A 22,147-nucleotide genomic window follows, 5' to 3' on the forward strand; every position below is an offset into this window, starting at 1 on the left:
GTGCTCCGTCTTTAGCCTAAGGCTGCAACTGTGATAAAAATCACCTCTCCCACTTGGGCAGCCTTCATGATGCCAGCGTTCAGTTTTCTCTATTTTTCTTTTGTCAAGTGAATAGCTATTGAGGGGAGAGAAGTCTCCAGCCTGTCAGCCCCATGAGCTGCACGTGTAAGTCATTAAAAATGTGACTGTCAAGCATCTCCTTTGTATGACAGATCTGGGACCAAATGCGTGTGAGTCCATGGAATAGGCTTGATTCAGTCAACCAAAATTATAGGTTAGCTGTAGTTTTCCCTTTTTTTATTGATGGCAGAGTTTTTATGTGGTCACAGTACATAGTCACATGATTTACAATCAAATGGATTAACCGCTGACTTATGCTTCACATAAGCCTTATAAATCCACGTGCATACCTTCCAGATGCTAGGCAGAGAGCAATGAGACATCTTTAAGATGTATTAGCGAGGCTATTTTCCGATAGAAAATATACACGTGGGACTAAATCCCACCGACATGATATTTTAGGAGAAATCACAGCAAAGATCTGCTTGACAAGGCCCCATAGCTATTTATAGGCAGTTCTGTCAAATTTAGGGTAAACTTGTCTTCCCCCCCCCTCCTTTCCAACCGCATGTGCTGCAGGATTCTTCTGGTTAATTGTGGGCTGCCGAAGCTTTGCATGAAGACATCTGCACAGTGGCACCACCCTGTAATTACATGGGAAGGGATCTCCGTCTTGTGATTTTGCTGGTAGATGTACTTGCCGGGCGTTCTTCTGAGCGCGGCGGGAGGGACGCGGCGTTTGCACCAGCCCGGGCTGGACTGGGAGCTTGGTGAAACAAATCCACAAACTGGGAAACGGGGGGACGCTTGCTGCGGGGCTACAGGGAAAGGCTGATCAAATGAGAGCTTTCCCTGGCCCCTGAAGCCTTTGTAAGTTAGGCTATGCTAGCCAGCCCCTTTGGATTTTTTTGCCACGGAGACGTTTTTTAAATTAACTCTCGCTGTTGCAAATGGCACCCACTTTCCTCCAGCCCTAAGTTAACCTAGCTCTCGGCAGCTCGTTTTCAGTGCGTAGGCATCTATTCAGTCTCTGCCGCTGTTTGATGCGTTACACTTCCCAAGGATTTATCACCTTTATGGAGCCTGTCTGCTTTGCATGACTGTGCCACGTCTCAGCTCGCGTTGTTACCAGGCGCGTGGATTTGCCGCGCTGGCTGGAGTAAAATGTATGTTTAAACTGGGAGTAGTTGCCCTGCACCAGTCAGAAAGCGCTCTGTGGGGAAGTCTGGTTTGCTTTCACCATATGAGGAGTTGTTCCTAGAGTAATTAAGTCCTCTGTCAAAAAAACCACAGGTGTAAAACACAAGGGTGGGTAAAAAAGGTGTTCCTGAGGTGCCGTTTTGTACTTGACTGGAAGAGCTGTGAGCGTCTGAGTTTGGCCTGACTTCTGCAGCGAGAGGAATCTTTCTGGTGATTTTCACAAGCCTCGCATCAAACCCAGAGAAGACTGGGGTAGGAGGTTTTGCTTGTGATGCAATTTTCATGGTGTGTAGTATTTACAGATACCACAGGTGAGTGGATAAGGAACAGTTCAACCTCAAAATGAAGACTTAACCTAAGTGCTGAGCATGCTGAGAGACTTTTACATGTCTGGTGCCATTTTAATGTTAGTTCCCGAATAGTTAGCGCCACATGCTGTCCTACCTATGTGGTCAAGGCATCCGCAGAGTTCAACTCGGGCAGGTTCAGTTAAGAAGTCAGATTGTCATCTTCCAAAGTCAGTAATTAGGTTGCGTTCAGGTTTTTTCCTTGTTTCTTGTTTTCAGTGTGAGCTTTTGGGGTGTTTGGTCAGTTCAGGCTGCTTTTTTCAATCCCATTTCTGTCTTCTCTTTTTGTTGATTATTCATACTGTGATTGTGCCCTCTGCAAGGGATTCTCCCTTTTGACCATTTCCCAGTGCTCATTTGGACTGGTGAGTTGGTTTCTCCCTTCTCATGACAGAAGCAGGTGGATTTCAGTGGTGTTGAAAATAATTGAAGTATATTTTTTAAATATAGGCTTTACATAACTAAAAATCTTATTAGCAGGAATGCTAAGAGAGAAGTGAACTTCCCTGAAAGCCAGCTTTGCTTGCAGATGCCTTCCTCAGAATATGTCAGCAATTGCTGAGAGCAGAGGTGAATCAGGGCGCTCTACCCAAGGGAAACGGCAGGAAAAATATGCCAGACGCTCAGTGTACCATTTCTCTGGGCATTAGAGTTGGTTTTTATTAATTAAAATCCATCAACAACTTCTGCAGCTTACTGGTAGGTGTTAGTAAAAGCTCCCTACCCTGAAGAGTTTGCAGACTTCTGAGTCCTTGCAGAGCCTACCACTGCGCCGCATCTGTGCGGAACCACGAGCTCATGGACCCTGGCCTCTCCCCCTCTCTTCTGAAGTTGGGTAATGAACCTGTAACCGATCCTAGGCAAAAGTGAAAAATTCTCCCTGGTCTCTTCCAGCAGTGCCAGTGTTAAGTACACACAGGGTATACAGCTGAGGTTCAAGCCCTGAGGCTGCCAAGCGGATTTTATGAATGTTTCAGTAAACAGCATTTTAAAAAAGAAAAAAAAGGAAGTCTGGGAACGACTAGTTCAGTTCAACGGTTGGAGGCATGACATTCATTACAGTTAAATCTGTTTAAATATCCTTGACAAATACCAGGAAAGAGTGTTCTTTAGACAGGTGGGTTGTTTTAAAAGGTCACTCCTTACCAAAAAAAAAAAAAAAAAAAAAAAAAGAGAAAGCTGTTAGGATTAAAAAAAAAAAAAAAAAAGGAGGAGGAGAAAGCTGTTAGGATTGCAAATCCTTCTCTCGGAGAAGCAGGGTGGTTGGAAGGGAGGCGCTGCAGGTGGGTGTGCAGGACGGGGCTCGGGAGCCGGCAGCACAGGTCGGGCTTGACCTGCCCTCGAGTCGGGGAAAACTCAGTGGAATCAGAGAGGTGCCTTTGAGAAGTCTTACACCCTGAGCAGATCACGTAGAGCTAGGCAGATGTACATCAAACCCTATTTTTAATTAGGATTTCAAAATCAACAGCCCAACTGGCTTCTGTGCCTGGTGGCAGGAAAAAATGAGTATGCTTTTATATGATCAAAAGCATCTAAACTTTCATACATTAAAAGCAAGACGCTTTTGCTTTGCTTTGATTTTACTCCCTTTCCTGTCTTTCTCCTTTTAGTTCATTTTGGTTTTTTTTTTCCCCTTTGTGGAGGCTTGAGGCCTTTGGTGGAGGTTTGAGCTGCTTTTTAAGTCTTCTACAGCTCTCTAGGGCCAGGGATCTTAGTGTTGTTCTGCTTGACCTCAGTAAAGCTGTTTTTTAACCATATCGTATAAACCTGGAGCCATCAGTGAATGCTTATTCGATCTGGCAGGAATTTTTGCAGCAGTCCTTCAGGTCTCATAACTTAAGGAGAGTTGAAGTGTGTATGTGATCGCATGGCAAACGTTCGCGAACCCCACAGCAGCTACTAGAAGCGGCTGTTATCATACCTGGGATTCGGCCCTCTTGGGTTTTGTGTTGCAGTATGTTCCTCCTGTGGTTTTTGATTTCTGCTTGCTCTCTCCTTTGCGTTTCTTGTCTCTCCTAGGTTTCATCAGAACTGGCATCAAGGGAAGTGACATTTTATCGGTTTTAGTAAACTGTGCCCGTTTGCACCTTGGTGTGAATAAATTCAGGAAAGAGCTCATCCCGCTCCTTTTGGAGAAGAAAGCGGCTGTAGATGTTAGCACCAGTTGGCCCCTCTGCACCTGCCAAACGCAGCTAGTTTTCCAGCTGCCCAAAAGGCCAAGGAGTAGTAAGGGGAGGCTTCGGAAAGGCAAACACGTGCTTGTGTCAGCAGGATGAGTGCCATGAAGTTGTTGTTACGGAAGTAAAGACGACCCTAGAGCACAGGGAGTGATGTATTCATTTCAGTCCTTGCCGTTCAAGAGGAAGGCTGTTAAATGCTACGGAACTTGCTTTTTAAGGTGTTCGTTGATTCCCCTGTAGCTAGGTGGTCTGCTACAAAATAAGGACATTCTGGTATCCTAGTGAATTGTGTATATTTACCTCCTTAGGGGAAGACTTAACTAGATAACAGAGTCTCTTAACGTGAATCACTCTGGGGGGTTGTTGCCCAAGAGCAGAAGAGTCCAGCGTAGCCCTGGACCTGTGGTTTGCCTCAGCGACTGGAGCTGCAGGTTGTCAAAACATCACGTTTGCCAAGGCAGTGGGACATCCTGGGCTGAGCACAGGTTATGTCTGTTGAGAACAAAATAACGCTGAGTTTTGTAGATTTGCTGGCCAAGACGGACTCCACGTCTCGTGAGACAACGCCCTGATCCAGGGGAGGATGCTCGGATCGCTCCGCTGGGTTGTGCACACCCGGCCAGAGCCCTGTGCGGCACCCGGGCCGGGGTGCCTCTGCTCATCCAGCAGTGCAAGCAGGGAGATCTGCTTTCCTCATTTAATTTCCCAGGCTGTTTTTGACAGCCCGTCTATGTGACCTTCCCTCACCTGCAGTCCCCAGGCCTGCGACCAGCATGCCTGGGCTCTGTTCGCACTGCCAGCACGCTCCCTCGGCCATGTCTTAAACAGCGGCTTTGGAGACATCTGGTTTGCTAAAGTTGAGCTATTCGGCTAATCCCGAAGCTACATGTGAGTCCCGTTTTATAATCCCCCCCAAGAAAAAAGATGTAACTGCAAGAAGTTCTGCAACTGTTATCAGCACCGAAGTAGCGGCATGGATCGTGTTTTACTCTTAGGTCAGTGGAAAATAGGAAAAGATTGGGAATTTGGGAAGTTATTTGCTTATATTTTTCTGTGTAATTGTAAGAGGTCTTTTCTCTTTTTTTTTTTCCTGTCAAAAGAAAAAGAAAACAAAAAACCAAAACAACCCCCCAAGTTCAAAGACATGCAAATGAATCCTTTACTATTTTTACAGTAATTTTTCTTCACTGGAAAACAAATTATATAAACAGACTTCTAAAAAGAAAACCCCTCAGAACTGGGCAGAGGAAGTGTTCCTCCGGTACGACTTGAAATAAAAAAGCAACACACCTGCCTCCAGCTGGTTTCCCCGCGATGCATGTCTCGCACAGCCCCAGCTATGTGAAGTCGCTTCCAAGTCAAACAAGTAGCAATTTTTAAGTAGCACCTAAAGGGGAACGAGGCCAGGCCTTGCCAGCAAAACCCCAGCCCCGAAAGGCTCCCGCTGCACAGGCTTTATTTTCCTTTCCCTGACCCATTTGCACAGAGTTGTTAGTGATGGCCTGGCCTGCCTCCCTGTACACAGCACACCAATAATAAATAGCAGGCAGCTGACACCCCCAGACACCTGCAGCACGCCGAACACTGGGGGATTGTTCGTCCCGCAGGACCCGGGGGCCGGGCGCCGTGGGGAGACTTCTCCTGGCTGGGTGTCCGCCCAGACGCAGGCGGTCCAAGAGAAAGTCGAGCCGGACAGGTCTGGGGCCCCAAAAGGTTTCTTGGCCAATTAATAGAAAACACGTCGGTTTTTTTTTTTCTTTCCATCAGAGGAAGAACAGGGATGACCAAGATGTGAATACAGGAGCCCTCTGTGCAGCGCTGCTGTTGTCTCGGGGGCAGGCTCGTCCGTGGAAATCCAGTTGGTGCAATATTTGGGCAGGCTTTGAGCAGTCCCTTTCACCGACTTAAAGGCATACCCTTATTATTCTAGTTTCTCATGCCGCACTGCTTATTTATTCATAAATTAAGTGTTTGCCAGGGAAAATACTTTGATGCCCTTCTGATGGAGCAGGTACAGGAGCGCGAGCTGAAAAAAAAAAAAAACCACCCCAAAAGCCTTAAGCAACATTTATGGACTTTTGAAAGTTGAGATTCTTGGAAAAAAAGGGTGCATTTCTTCTCACGTGCTTTCCACGCTGAAATCTTTTGCTGGTTTATCTAATGGTTTGCCTGTCTAATAATTACACAGCTTTTATACGTTTTAGCAGGATAAATAGAAATGTATGTTTTCAGTGTATCAGCTAGGAAAGCAACTTGAATTTCTACGTTTCCTCGTGCACGTTCATCTCCTACATGGTACCATGGGTGAGTGGCAAACGCGTGATTACTTTTGCAAACTCGGAACTGCCCGTATGTTAAGCTACGCTTGCAGTAGCTTCTCCTGTCTGACCAACAACACATCCTTTAGCTCGCAGGGAAGAGTTAATCACAAAACCTCATAGCCTAGTTTTAAAAACCCCTGTTTTAGGAAATGCTTGAGCTGCAGGTTGAGGGGGTTCAGGATACTGCATTGGGGAGGCAGCGTTGCACACCTGCCTCGTTGTTCTGTATTTTCCCAGACTTCTATCGTTGATCCCTTCAGGGACAAGAACAGATTTTGGTGGACTTCAGTTAGCCAGTTTTCTGTTTTTGTGACCCAAGGACAGAGCTTTCCCAGGATCCTTTCCCACTGCCTTGACCATCAGGCAACCAGTCCCCTTTAACGAGTGGTGTTTTGCCTTCGTGTGTCCTTGTTACAGATGGACCGCAGAACTGGAGCTTGTGAAGACTTGGTAGGATGCACCTATTGTTAGCGTACAGTTCCCTGGGTTTTTATATAGACAGGGTACAGAACAAGATCGTTTCTCTGGTGTAAGCGAACGTGTCATGTGGCCACGGTAGTCTCGACCCAGGAAAGAAGCCTTTCCTGCCTCATTCAGCCAGACTTGGCTATTGCTATTCACTTCCAAGGTGCAGAAATTGGCATCGGTGTCGAGAACAAGTAGCCCAGGGGCCCTTGCCAAACCTGTTGCTTGTGTGTCGTGGCGTTATCTCAGCCTCTCTAGCTCCTGCTGTGGCTTTTGACGGGCTCCTGCACAGCCTTGTGTCCTAATAACGGCATCTCTTTGGGCCCCTCGGCCCCCTGCAGCACAGTGGGAGCTGGAGCAGTCCAGGCTGGTGGGTTTTACTGGCTGCTCTCACTGCGTGCACGGGAGGATTTCTGTCTGGGCTTCTTCCAGGCACAGGAACAAGGACACTTTTTCTCACACGTCTTCAAGAAAACTTGGAAGATAGGAATCAGTCAGCTTTCCTTCCAGCCATTCTTGAGTTGAGACTATTTCTTTCTGTTGGGGATGCTTGAGGTTTCATATCAAAGTTACTGTTATGATAGAGCATCAGCTGTAATGATGATTTGGAATATATGTGTGTATACGTATTTGTTGACATGCAAGAACCACTAACTTACTACCGACAGTAAAATATGTGGCTATCAAACACACTCTGAGGTGACGTATTTGAAGTGAAATGAGAGGAGAAGCTAGTGGTGCTTTTTTCCTTCTGGTTTGTTTCAGTGCTAAACTAATGTTGGCACTGAAATGCCAAAAAAAAAAAAAAAAAAAAAAGGCTTTTAGCTGAGGAAAACAAGAACTGGTGAAAGTTTAATACAAACAGAGCTCAGCAATGGGGCAAATACTGAGAAAATGGTGAAACCATCCAGGACTTTCAGTAGATTTCACTAGGGACTTACCTGCAAGGCAGTTTGCTTTACCAAAGTAAGTTTCAAGGATGCTATTTTAAAAGAATGAAATGTCATGGAAGGTTTTGATGGACAAAGGATCCTTTTTGTGAAGTTTTCCCTGTTCTTTAAAGTCTCTTTTTCCAGACTTTTTCCGTGCAAGACCATCCGTGGCTGTAGCATTGGAGTAGGTACTCAGCCTGCGATTTTTCCCCGGTCTCCCCACGACAGGGAGCTGCAATGGCCTCACATCCCTAAATCCTTCATCCTGCCTCTCGGCTGGATGCCATGGAAAAATTGTACGCTGGGGCTTGGCGGAGGGATTTGGAAGAAGCGCACAGGAACTCAGTTTCTGTAGCAGGCATAAAGTGTCATCCTGAGCGGCTAGAAACCCCCTGTTTTTCATTTCGCCTGCTATGGGCTCGTGGTAGTCGTGATACGGTGATATACGATGTCCGACTGTGGTGCACAGCAAGGCCCAGCGGATTCGTTCTCTCAGCCAGCACCTTAGTGGAGACTGTGGTTCAGAAAGATTTTGTTCATTCCAGAGAGCGTAAACAGGCTGAGATGGCAGCTCTTCTGGGCGTTCTTGGGTGTTCTTCCCTCAGCTTTCTCTCTTCGTGTACTGAGTTGGTTTTTGGGTTTGGCTTTGTGTTTCTGAATTTACTAAAAGGCTTGTAGTTCTTCAGTAGCTGTAAAGAAAAGCTTGCTTCCCAAAAGGTTTCAGGAAGCATCTGCAGTTCTCTTTTTTGGTAGGTCTTGATTAAAAAGCAACCTCCCTCTCCCCAGTCCTACACTTAAATTCAGGTGGGGTGGAGGGTCCTGCACTGGCTTTTCTTTTAGGGTTTTTTTTTCTTTTCTTTCTTGTTTCTTGTTGTTTTCCTATTCTTCTTCCCACCATATTTCCTTACATACAGACAACTGCCTTTATACTTCTGCTTCTTGCCTCCTTAGGTCTCTTCATTCTGCTCAGAGCATTACCTGCAGTAACTATCCCTCATCGACCCGGAGAGCGAATGCTCCTCTGCCAGGAAATCGTGCCTTGTTCCATGTTAGCTGAACCCAAAGACCGTGGCTACCTTCTCGCTGCTAACGCTGACTTCTTATGTCTGTCTGAGCAAATTTTAGGTTCTGTGTGCATTTCTGTTTTTAATAAGCTGCTTTATTTTAATGCTAACAGAATTAACCTAAACTCACACTCTCAGCAGGCTGTTCTCAGCCAGAATATTGTTTTCAAACTGAGGCAACACCCTGTTTACATAGATAAGCAAATTCGCAGTCCACAGAGCTTCTTCCAGTCGGAGCAGCTGCCGAACACTTAACAGTAAGGGACTGGGAAGCACATGTTTCACATACATAGCAAACATTTCTTCTTCTGAAGGGTAACCAGATTTTTTTTTTTTTTTCTTTCCCCTGAAGAGTTGAAAGCTAGAACATCTGCTTCTTGGCCAGCCATTCTTTCCCACAAACGCTGGTTCCCAGGTTCAAAAAAGCTTGGTGAGGTTATTGTGTGTGTGTGTGTGTATGCGTCTCGGTGCCTGTGTTTCTGAAATATGCCCAGAACCGCACCAGGGGAACACAGGGAACTGTTAAACAAGGCCAGCTCTGTTGCGGACCTGTGACTGGCGCCGCGGCCGCTGCTGCGGAGCCGTGCCGCGTGGCCAGCCCCGGGGACCGTCACCGCAGCAGCTGGGCTGCTCTTCCGCTGGCTGTTCTGCGGTGCTGCTGCACCGGCCGCAGGCTGGAGTTCGGTGAGACAGGGTACCTACCCGTTTGTGCAAAGGCTCCGCAGCCTTGAATAGTCAGGGGCTGCTCTCAGGGCATAAATGTGAAGGTGCCCGGTTAGGTGGATGAAAATAGTGGGCGCTCACAGTCGACTTCTCGAAGAATGTGTCCCCAGTGACAGAGAAACACATTTTCTGTATCTCGGTTGCTTATTTAAATTATTGTGGTAAGTGGGCTGCTTTTCTTACATCCTCAACCTGCAAAGGTCTTTGGAAAAAAAAAACCAAAACAAACCACGGTACAGGCTGTGCGCGGCAGAGCTAGGGTTGAATCTAGAGCTGAGTACCTGGCAGGTGAGAGCAGCCCCACTCCCAGGATCTTTCTGAGGTGCCTCTGCCTCGAAAACGTCCCCTGAATGCTGCATCTGATGCCCTTTGCCTGGCACATAAATGCACAGAATACAGACGGTCGCTAACGAAAGCCGTGAAGTCCTTCAGCACGGCAGTCTTCTGCGTATCCCAGGGAAAGCTACGCCTTATCTGACAACTGAGGTGTTGGGCCTTGAGCAAGAATGTCAGCAGCTGTGTGGTCTCCTCTCAATCTTATTTCCGCAACACCAGCGTGAACTAGGTCTCTGTGAACCACAGAAGAGTTTTACTGTTTGGTACAAGGTGCAGCATGTCTTGCTTTCTATTACGGCAGAGTTTTTGTCTCTGTGTTTCTGCTAACTAAATCAAATATCCAAGAGTACTTCTGCGTGCCCTGGTGTCCCAGGTTAGCACCAGGCAGCGCTCTCTGGGGCTGGAATCCAGCATTTAGGTGCTGAACAGGGAACGCGCATAGAGATGCTATCTAACTCCTATGGTCAGAGCTTGAAGACACTTTAAGTAAGGAAAAAAACCCGAGGCAAACATAAATTTTATATTTGTGTGAGCATGTGTAAGGATCTCTTCTTTTCTTTTCTTTTTTTTTTTTTTAATTTGCATTTACCTTTAGTCCACATCCTGCTTCTTTTGGATAGATGAGAAGAAAGCAGACTAAAGGCTGCTGTGACCCTGTGCTGACTCTCAAGGTCCTTGCTTTTTCTTCTTCTGTACAGTAATAGGCAGGTAAAAGATGTGTGTTCTTCAAAAGCCCGCTTGGCATTTTTGAGCATAGGAGGAGGAAACTGAAGTAATTTCAGACATATTACAAGATTTAGAAACGTTTCAAAGTTAGCATGAGTAAGAGAATGGTATTTCCAGATGAAAATAAGGGAATGCACGCGGAGCGCATTCTAGGCTTGCTTTAGCGGTGGTTCAGTCTCTCTACGACAAGGACAACATATTTCTGCTGTACCCCGCCCCCTGCACCCAGAATGAAATTGTGCAGAAGGTAAAATCCCGGCCTGTACGCCTATGTTTTATGCTGTTTTCACTCCCAGCTAGCCAAAAGAACAGGTCAGCAAGTTATTCCTCCTTGCAAAGCAGAAATGGTAATAGCATCTGGTTTAAAGATACAGAGGTGAGGTCCTTTCTCTGGCTACTGTTGCCCGCTGGTATTTCTATTAGATGTAACATGATCTGCAGGTGGCAAATAAGGCCAAACACTATGCAACAAAAATAAATTGCTACTCATTAAAAATATATTTCAACTGGTAATGTATTTTACACCTGTCCCTTTCAGCCTAGTTGTGCTTGTTCCCCCGGGTCCCCACCTGTGATATTGTCCACATGAAAAGAGCTTCCTCAGTGAATTCGTAATTGACTCTTAAATGTTGTCTGTCTTTACTTTCCCATCATCTACCTTCAGTTTGGCATGCTATTAAAGGACTCACATTATGAGACTGTTTCACCAGACAGCAGGGCTGGTCTCTTTATACTCCCATATATTCTCTCTCCCCAGCTACGCTGCACTTGAACACGTCTGCGTTGCAATAATTTCAAAGAAAGCTGAATCATGGCACGCTCCGGTTCGTTTGCCACCTCGTAGGTCCCAGGCCAGCAAAGCCCTTGGATGCAGTTAAAAACCGGCTGTAATTAGTGCGTAGGACGTGCCCACAAACTGTGCTGAGGAGGTGCTGAAAGAAAAGCCCGTATTAAAATGTTTTCTTTCAGAGTAGGAATGTTCTGCTCTAAGGATAGAGGAAAGGCAAGGGTTTTGGGAGAGCTAAACGTTTTCGTAAGATAATTGACACCCATACCCTCTAATCCCTAAAAAGCATATGTTGTTGTTCCCCCTCCCAGGGATGTTCATTAGTCTTACAAACAACGTTAGCCCTTGCTGTACACTTTGCTAGGATAGAAAAAAGGTCTGAGCTCCGGAGAGCTTATTTGCAGCATCACCTTATGGAAAAATGAAGACAGCCTTCTGGTACGTGGGAATTATCACAAATTTGAGGTCTTTCTCAGAAGACTTATCTGTATCACTAGCTTTTCTTTCATAAGCAGCGTTACTCGGCAGCAGACTAAGACCACGGGACCTGACTAACCCCACAGCACGTCAGCGCGGGGCAGATACTCGTACTTATTCCTCCAAGAGAAGAGTGGGGCACGGAGGAGCGATGTGTTTGGCAGGTCCCTTGGATCCACCCTAGTGCTCTAACCAGAGAGAAATGATCCTTCAGGTGTGGAATATTTCAAAGAGGCAGATTTAGCTTAATGTGAGGAATGTAATTCTTTCTGGTAGTGTTAACAAAACAGGAAAAAATGCAAACAAATTCTCCTCCAACCCGGCAAGTCTGATCAGCACTCGCCAGTGTCAGTGGAAGTAGGTCTTCTGTCTTTGATGAACATTGAACCTGTCTCCCGATGCATACAAATATACCCCAAATGATGGGCAAGTCCTGGCATTTAGTCGTCCGTGGTAAGGTCTTGTTGGGAGTCAAAACCAGTTTTAGGAAACATGTTTCAATGCATGAAGTAACATATATAGGAGTGAATCATTGGCAGGTGGTGGTTGTTTTTATTCTTACAAGTTCATAAATGGAACTAGACCCCAAAATAGACAATATTTTTTCAGATATCGTGTGGAAATTGTGCACAGAATAGTTTGTTTCCTTTAAAGATAAAGGTGGAAGGCCTTTGTGGTTGCACAATCCTGCCTTTTAAGGAGATTATTTTAGTAGCCTTTGAAGCACAGCTTGAAGAGCGTGCTTCAAAACCCGGGAAAACCCAATACCCAAAGCAGTCCGGTTGTGGGCCGGAGTCTTACCCAGCCTAATGCTAGCGATGTATAAGCAAACTGTAATCAGGAGGTAAATGGAATTCATGCCTCTTCTAAGATCCTTTTATACTCCCTCAACTGTATATAATGGCACTAATATATGTGAGAATCGAGTCCGCAGTATTTACAAACGATGGCCAAAGGAAAGCTGTGTTTGTATTTTTCCTGCCTGAACAGCTTTTCTGGCTTTCCTTTTTTCCTTTCACGGATTTGGAGCATGACACAAAGATCACACACTTCTGTTTCACTGGTTTGAATGAGCCTGATGAAACAGCCCTCAGGTTGCTGTGCAAATTAGAAGTGCGTGCAGGAGGCTGGAGTGGATCTTCATGACTGACCGGGTGTGTGCCATGAACAAGGCCCACCCAGGACATACAATATTTGTCAATATATGGATTTATAGGAAGCAGCGTGTACCATGGTGTACAACTTGCAAAAGTTTTGTAGTTTAGGTTTCGTACAGAAAAATTCCCCAAATATTATCCAAATTAACTGAACCTCTAGTATTTGGGGGGGGGGGGGGGGGGGGGGGGGGGGGGTGGAATATAAGCATTGAACTCAAAAACAAATGCCTCAGTGCTTCAGGTTTCTACCTGTGCTGGAAGTACTCAGAAGTTGATCTTCTTTCCATGTTTGTCCCCATCTAACTGTCCTATTTCCAATGTTTCTAATTGATAGCATAGGACCTGATTTTGGGCTGGGTGAAGCCAGTGCCAATTTTACTTGATTTTGATGGTCGCTGGGTGGGAGAAGCACGCTTACTGGAATGCTCTGGTGGGGCTGCGCGTTAAAAGGCAAACAGTGATGGCAATAGAATTGTACAAATATTCCATGTAGTTAAGAAGATCAATAAATGCCTGGATGAATTGGTTATTCACAGTGGTTTGCTGGGTTTCTTTAATCTGGTTTGAAGTATGACAGGTTGGTATTAGTCTTTTCCAAGGATCACATACATAGACTCCTGAAGAAAGTGCCCCCGTATTTAGCATAGCCAAGTGCAGCTCCTTAAAAATGTTCTGCTTTTGTCTATAGGAAGCAGCAGCTGCAGATGGTTTTGGAATAGTCAGAGCATTGGCATCCCACAATATTTGTCTACTGTAAAAACATATCACTGGAGATGGAAGTGAGACAGATAAGCAGGGAAATGTAGGATCCTATTCTGTTCCAAATGGTGGTTTGCCGATCTTGAACTTTATCCACTGCCTCGGCCTCTCCCCCATGGAGAGATTTATATTTATATAAATAAATAAATGTAAATATATGGAGACATTTATATTTATCCCCTACCTATAAATACTACATCTTCCTTCTCTGTGGGTTTAAACCTCCCTTTGTGCCACCTGTGAAGAGTTAGAGCTTTTTTCGTATAACCTCCTTGAACTTGGATGTGCGGGATGTGAATTCGGTAAAACCCTAGCTGGTAAGAGGTGGCTCTCAAAGCATTTCCAGTAGCTGTCCTCTCACCTGCTAACACTCCCCGAAGCCCTGGCCTTAAGCGTGCCTCTCCCACTGCCTCCTCCAACATCAGTACTGGAAGGAGCGTAACATCTGACCTCACTCCAAGTGCCGTGGCCGCGTTTTTGAGACGTGTCTAAACTTCAGAAGAAAATACGTATTGCTTGTTCTCTTGGGTGAGTCGAAGTCCTTGAATACAGCTAAGGCTTTCCGAATCCATTGGTTTGTGTCACTGTTGCACATAGCTAAGGAACATGTCCTTGTATGCATTTCCTGACGGGGAAAATACGGGATTCATCTCCAGCAAGAGAGATGAGTTCCCTGTGGGGCTCTCGGAAGCATCAGTGCCACTGGTTGTTTGCTGTGCGGTTGTGCGGGGTTTTACGGGCCAAAGTTACGGCTGAAGCAGTTAGGCACAACTCCATGGCTTTTAGCAAACTCACACCTTTGCATGCCAGCGCTGCTGGTGTTTACGCCATTGAAACTACAAGAACTGCTCGGTCCTTCGTGAAACCCTGCTTTGGCGTGCCTCTAGCATCTGACCAGAAAAGTGGGAAAAGGAACTCCACGTTGCGAGATGGTCGTTGTAGGTCCCTTCCAACTGTTCTGTTCTGTTCTGTTCTATTCTATTCTGTTCTTTTCTATTCTACTTTGCTCTAAACTGTAGCAATTGTAAGTCAATTTGCCCCAGTTGTATGTAGGTTCAGTTGTTAGGCCCAAAAGCTAGATGTAAGCGTACCTTGCAAACCCCATCTTAAATGACAGCTTTTTCACCTTTCGCCATATATGTTCCTGAAAACTCATAGGTGGGTATAAAGCACAAACTCTGTGCTTAACAGAATTTGTTCTGTTAGAGACAAATCAGAAGAGTAATGAAGAGACTTTTAGGAGAAGGTTTTCCTGTTCGTGGGCATTATGGTGTTTTTATTCTCTCTTTGAGTTACTTTTCAGTCAGGAGCTTTATCGTTTTGGGAGGAAAGAGTAAAATTTGTACAAGTCGTCTCGGGGGCAAAAAGGTGCGACAAAACTGGAAAGTTTCAAGTAACTTAAGAAAATTCAAGCTGATTCATAGTTTAATGAATGAATGCTTATAGGTGGTTAGAAGTGAATCACGGATGAGGAAAGAAGAGAATGTTGACAGATGAGAAGGATCAAAGGCCTTTAGTTATGAGAAGGAGGCCTCAAAAGCGTACCTTTAACATAGAACATTTTTGTTTAGCTATTCTGGTTGCTCTCTTAGAGTTCGTAAAGCAGTTTTGATGGTAGTCTCTGTGCTTGTCTGTAGTTCCGTGTTGATTTACAGCTGATAATATGTGAATGTTATTTTAGGAGATGACTTTTATAAGCAGAAGAGCCTTGAAAGGTAGCCCTCTGTTTAACATTGCAAATAATACTGTAATATCTGCCAGCTTCTTAAAATGATTGGATCGTACTGCGCAAGTCAAGGCATTCATTTAAAACTAGCTTTTCTGAAGGACGCTGAATCCTTTTATCAGACGCATGACATACGCCTAGTCTTGTATCTAAGCGTGGGTGCAGCGTACAGTCGCCTTGCTGCGTGGTAGGGACAGTCTTTATTTTTCTCATTGCCTCACATCTGCCCTTACCTGGCTCTCCAGACACGTAAATCCGTTGTTCAAAACCGGGGATGCTGGGGATAGGGAGGAGACGTATTTCAAGATGGTCAGATGTATTGCAGGAGATTCTTCTGGCTCTTCCTATCAACAATGTTGATGGTACAGAATTGCAAAATGAGAAACACATGTTTTGATGGAATTAAATATGAAATTGGAAAAGGAAACATGTCTCAAGTATAACAAAGGCTTGCCAGATAAACCATTACACTCTAGAAACCTGCTGCTGTTAAAATAAAAAATGTTTTTTGAAAGAGTTCCATGTGGTATTGTTTCCATTTCCCCCACATTCAAGAAAGAAATATCACTTGATTTCAGTTGAGTAAAAACAAACGTGTGTACAGCTAACAAATACTGTTGTACCTCACCTCCCTCATAACCTCTGCGCTTAGCGTTTAGTTTTTCTTATGTGGATCCCAGGATGCAAGAACCCTTCTGTCTCGCAAGTTCACACTCATCCTACCAGTTCTTTTTGCTTTTTGTGTTGTTGGTAGTGTGTGAAAAAGAATTGCCTTCTACCAACCTATTCTCTGTTCAGCTGGAAAATAAAGCAAATAAAAGGTAAAGGAGCAGAGAAGGAGCAGAGAGTAAATGAGCGGTATAGAAAGCCATCCCATCGGCGCCTTTGTCCGTCACGTGCGTGTCGGCAGCAGCAGAGGTGTTCCGAGTGTTACAGCCCTCAGGCACAAAGCCATCCCTTGCAGCCAGAACCGCTGCTGAAGGTGTCACTGTCCTCCAGGGGCCTCGATGCCACCTTCAATTCGGCTCTGACACATGGAGCTACAGCAGCTAAATGGGTAATTTGTTCTCCTACTTGTAGCCACCCTGCTTTAGTCAGCTTTATTTCTAGGCAGAGATTTCGTTTTGCTGTTTGTTTGCTTGGATTTAAATTATCAGATTTTTGTTCTGGAACTCATTAGATGTTAGGAATGAAACAGTACAGGGGTTGTCTTGCAAGAGAGAGGGCTGGTGAAGTCTGCTCTGGTCCCTGGTCATAGCACAGGAGAGAGAGGTGTATGGTAACCAGTTTCCAGTCCGTCATCTTTCTGGAAAGCTAAAAGTCTGCTGTGAATATTAAGTTGAATAAGTTTTGCTTTGGCTGTAGACGTGCATCCCAAATAAAATAACATTCTCACCCTTCCTACTTCGGCCCAGTAATTAGTGCATGGACAGCAGCATTGTAGAATGGCCAAACAAAACCACCTTTGCTTAAAAATAGGTGTCCAAGGGCGTTAGACTGCTTTAGGATTGTGTGCATGGGGCTGGCAGATACGGCCCGGGACCTGTGGGAAAACCCCTCCGAAGTGACGACACGAGACGTGGGGAATACAGGAGGGCATGTTGCGTGACACGGCATTTATATTTATTTTTACTGTAATGCTGCCAAGCTTGCGTCAAGAATATGCCGGAATATGCCATAATTTAAATGTCTTAACTCCTAACAGAAGCCTGGCCCAGGTGAAGTTGAAAATGTTCATATACTCTCTAAATATGTTTTTATATGGAAATCTGTGCCCGTATGTATGTTTCTGTTCTTCATTTGTGGCCGCCTTTGTGTTTTCCAGTCCATAATCTTCATTCGTGACCGAAATTCTCGTTGCCAGGAGGTGTCCGCATACATCGACTATGCACACAGACTGACAACAGATGATTTTGAAGTTTACTTCAGTGGGAAGAAGAGACTTTTCCCTCGCAATACTGATCTGAGGTATTTATCTTGACTTTGTTTTCATTTATTTGCATTTAGGCAATACGTAGAGAAAGAATTAAATGTTTTTGAGTAGGAAGATAGCTTATGAAAGTGTTTTTCGCTGAAAGGCAAACGCCATGGATCAGAATTAGTTGTGGCGAATGGCTTTAAGAAGGCTCCCTTTCAGATTTGTTTAGTCCAGAGCATAAAACTTAACCAGGACGTGACAACCATCGCCAGTCTGTGCATCTCTCATTACCCTGAGGAGACTGTAAATAGCGGCACGCTTTGATCGGTAAGAGCACGCTTCTGGAGATGCCACAGGCCACGTAGCTGCAGTCAGCAATTGCCAAAACATATCTAGCTTTGCCCGCTCTCCACAGAGTCCGTGGGAGGATGCTTTGCTCTGAAAGCGGGCCGCCTGCAGAGGTCCTCTGGTGGCAAGTAAGATGGCGTGTTACCTGCGACTAACGAGAAACATCGTCAATGAGCTTTTTCACCGAAGAATGCGTTTTCATTAAAATACATCCTGTGCCTGAGTGCCCGGAGACATATGTACGAGAGATGTTTGCGCGCTTCTGTTGGTGAAGGTCAGGTGGAAGAGGCTTGGTGCAGCAAAGCTTGCAGCCTGAGGGAGGCCTGGGACCGTGCTTAGCGCTGAAGCAGTATGTGATACGGCAGGCAGGCGCCGTCGGGCACGGGGGAAGAGGTGGTAAAAATTTCAGTGGGCTGGCGTTGTGAATCATTATGGGACTCTCCTCGTCCCACGTGTTAGAAGGTAAGAACTGCCAACAACTAGCTGCGACGTCACGCGCAGTTACTGACTGCTGGTGGAAAGGTGTCCAGTACAAAGGAGTCAATGCATTTTTCTCCATTTTCTGAGAGTGGTTTTCTGTAACGCAAATGGCTGCGAATACTGTTCAGTCAAACTCTGGTGTGTGTTACAGAGCGAGACAGCGGGAATGCGTGTTGGAGGGGACGAGTGGGCTGGTGAAGGTTTTGTGTTATTCGTTCCCGGGACAGCAGATGTCAGTAATGAGGCAGAGATACTGAAATCTCTCAGGACTACCCGAGGTGGGAAGCAAAAATCCGGATTTTACGCTTTTACATTACGGGACGAACAGACAGTTGCTGTTCATGACTGGATTAAGAACAGCGGCGAACGTAACATTGCGTCTGCTTGGCATATTATGTCCTTTCTACGTATTAGGATTTTATTAGTGACTCATAGATAAGCCTTTTTAAATCACTGTTGTCATATCCAATAAGAAATGTCATTGTTGTGTCCAGCGGGTCTGCTTAGTCCTGGTTATTCTGAGTTGAAAAAGTCTCATTTAATGTATGCTTCAACCTCTTTTTTCTTCCCTTGTGTCAAAACTAGGATACACTGCGAACCTCATGGACAGCTCAGTATGTTCATTCCTTCTAGTGGTAGAATATAGCTTCAGGTGATGTTTCATTTAACCTCTTTGTTTAAAAAAAAAAAGGGGGGGGGGGCGGGAATAGAGCATTACTGATATAGGGGGGTTTATAACTAGAATGTAACCCATGCAGAACTGCATTTGAACTTTCCAGCTGAACATCAAGGGAAGTTAAGATAAAGCATACGCAGTGCCACGAAGGCTAGTTTTATTTATATATATGCACTGTAATGAGGTTTATATACAGATATATAAAAATATATATGTAACTCTACCTATACGTACACTGAAGTCTTAGGACATCGTACACTGGCTAAAGAAAAAACCTTCACTTGATGTTAAATGATGTGGTTCTTGATGCGTCACATGTACAAACTGGCTTTTCGTAAAAGCCCCATCACGTCACAGAAAATCTCTAACCGCATTTATGTATCCCGTGGTCCGCTGGAGTTGTCGAGCGCCCCATTTCGCATCAGTTAGGAGTCTTCAGAGCAGCGCGTTTCATGCCCACCGTGTCTCTCACGGTTAACACTGAGCATGGTATTGGACAGATGGAGGACAGGTATGAAGAAGCCCAGGAAGAAAGACTTGGCTAGTACTGTACTGATTTAAAGATTCTCGTTGGCAGAGAACTTACCATGTCCCCTGAAAACCTTTTTACTGAGTAGATGAAAAACATCCTGTTTCTTGGTTGGAGTCTTAAATTTGAACTTCACCTGCTGGATCCTGTATTTGTAGTTGCATGCCAGGTTAAATACAGCTTTAGGATTAGACAAGTTGTAATTACCTAGGCTGTCATCAAAACTGTCTTCAGCCATTCTTCAGTAATCTAAAAAGAATTTTCTTTCAGGTAATTGTACATGTAATGGTCATCCCTCATCTTGTCATTGTTGTTCCTCTGCCTCTTTGTATTCTATCCAGGTTCTTCAAAATGCGTCAAGAATGCTGTTTGTGAATGGGGATAATTTGACTGTACGTATAATTTTGTGCCTTCAGCTTTGAATCTCTTGTCGAGCTCAGAATCTAAGTCTTTTCATCGCATTTTTCTTCCCTGGATACTTACACATTTAGGCAGGTATAAAAACGTCCGACTATAGACGGCATATCTGCTTCTCAGGCTGAAAGACTGGGTGAGTGTTTTTGTCAAAAGTGGTTGTTCTGGAAAGTTGTCATGTCGGTTTAAGTTATTCCAAAATGGTGCCTTCTTCAAGAATAAGTCGGTTTGGGAAACTTCCTCACTCAGAGCTTTACGAAGCCCTTACTCTTCGTCATATTTATTCTTAGTTCCTTGGGAGATTGTAAATCTTGGATTTTGCGGGAGAGGTTAGTATCTTGTGCAGAGCTATCAAATTATCTTTTAAATATGGAAAGCCATACTTTGCTGCAAGACATTTTCTTCCTTAGCTGTCTGAGGCTGTCGGGAGATGTTAAACTTGGTCTTATGTACCCTCTGAATCAGACTCTTGTTCACAATACAAAGTAAAAATACTGAACAATTAAGTTTATGTGATATTCATACTTTAAATCTGGTGGGTAATATCAGAGGCTCTTGTATTTGATCTACGTGGTTCCTCTGAGTATTTTTGCCGTTTTATTGCATTGCCCTATCGAGGGAGTATTGTTTATATGATATAATCCTCATTTGGTTCCAGTTTATTAAATGAAAGGAATGTGTTAGGCAGTCAGTTCTTAAGAGGTCTGGAATCTGGACTGTAATTGAATCCATTCCCTCTCAGCTAATTTATGTAATCTGATGAGAAACAAGTGTAATACAATTTGTTCAAAGAAAATGGAGAATGTTCACTCTATGGAACCATACCAAAAAAGTTCTCTGAATGAAGCAGCACAGCAAAAGACGAAGTTTAGGCTGCCTTCGATCTGATCAGCCGTACTTTGAGCGTCTCGCCTAGTGAAGGAGGATGAAATGAACGTCTTGCAGTACAATTGTACTATTTCGATTTTGTTTGAACTCCTGCCCTGGTTTTTCATGAGTTTTCTATGGCAGCGTGCTAGATATGGTATTTTTGATACTGTACACTGTAGCGTTTTATCCTCACACTTGGCTTGCGGTTGCAGTGTTTTCATTTCTTCTTACTAGCGTGCACATTCTTCTCTAAAACAGAGCCAGGTAAGGAGCCGTTTACTGTAGAACACGGGTCCTAGATTTTCCCCTTAATTAATGGTCTGAAATCACTGACTTATCTCATCAGCAGTGAAACTCGTTTGGTTTTGGCCCCGGCACGCATCAGTCTGAGCATGGGAGGTCCGGCATTCAGGGCTTTGTGGTAACGCACCTCGTCTGCGATAGAAGTGCATCATGACACACGGGCGCTTTCAGACACGGCATGTTGTTCTTTGTTATTGGCAAGAACCATCCCATCAGATTCTGCCCTTCTCCTCTTGTAGTTCAGCTGTGGTCTGTTTTGGCTGCAAGTGGGCGCAGCATTTGGCAGTCATTCATTAACTGGGGTTGGAATTCCCTCCCATTTTATTGTCAGGTATATTCTAAGATACCATCTGTTAATCTGTAAAGACCTGTAGGCCAAATCATGGCCAGCAGTACCTTCCCAAGCGTGGGGCATGAGGCAACTTCTCCCTTCCCTGCTGTACCCCGTGCCCCGCAGATGTGAGAGCAATTCACAGAAGAGCGCTGCTCCGACCCCGCTTACCCAGGCGAGAGCTGAGAGGGAAGAAGTCGCGTTTTCGCGCTTTGCAGCCGGGGCGGTCCCGCCATGCCAGGCAGAAGATGTGCGGGGAACTTCTCCTCCCTCGAGGCGCCGGCAGCAGGAGCCAAACTGAACTCCAGCTGCGCCCCAGCTGCGCACCGGGAACAGCGAGGCAGCAGCGACCCACGTGCAGAGGTGGTGGTAATCCCAGAATCCAGCCCAAAGCCTCTGGAAATTGTTTCTCCCCAGCCAGGGCACACTCTGTAAATTAATCGATGACGGCAGCTAGAGGTAGGAGCGGGTCACCTACGACAGGCGGCGTGAGCCCGTACTGGGTGACACCCGTTACTGTGCATCTCCTTCCAGCTTTCAGAGCGCAGGACGTCGAATGGGTGTTAGAGGAAGACAGGCTGCATTTGTTTCGGTCTTTTCTGTTTTGTTGATCAGGAGGGATTTTTTTGCAAATATCACAGGAGGTTGTCCTTGTGTTGAAAGATCCACAGTTAGCCATTTCTCCAGTTGCCCTGGTGGTGTTACTTCAGTTGGCTCTGAAAGGGAAACCCTCTGGTAGCTCACTCGTGGTGTACATCTGCGGACCTCATTCATCATCTGTCGCCGTGTCACTCCCCAGCTAACGCAAGAGAAGTCAGTTTCTCAGTAGTGTTGAACGCCTGCGAATCGGAAGCTTATTAGTGTCTCTAACGATCGGACGCTATGGATATAGACCACGAGTTAAGTCCAAGCTTCATTTCAGGAAAAAAGGAGAAACATCCTGAGTTTCCAGAATGTGCAATCTCCGCTCTTGGAGAGGTTTAGACAGACTCCGCCCCCTAATTTGCAGGGATTACCG

At 45.2% G+C, this 22,147-nt stretch overlaps 1 protein-coding gene across 1 annotated transcript in view; it reads left to right on the top strand.

Annotated features, from left to right (window-relative positions):
• The window catches only part of CFAP299 (cilia and flagella associated protein 299), a 227,156-nt gene that overhangs the window by 180,705 nt on the left and 24,304 nt on the right, over positions 1 to 22,147 (top strand). Inside the window, 1 exon segment of the mRNA XM_050896427.1 lies at positions 17,086 to 17,228. Coding sequence (XP_050752384.1) covers positions 17,086 to 17,228 — 143 coding nt within the window.

The sequence above is a fragment of the Gymnogyps californianus genome, chromosome 4 (assembly GCF_018139145.2).
Source record: "Gymnogyps californianus isolate 813 chromosome 4, ASM1813914v2, whole genome shotgun sequence".
Taxonomy (NCBI): Eukaryota; Metazoa; Chordata; class Aves; order Accipitriformes; family Cathartidae; genus Gymnogyps; species Gymnogyps californianus.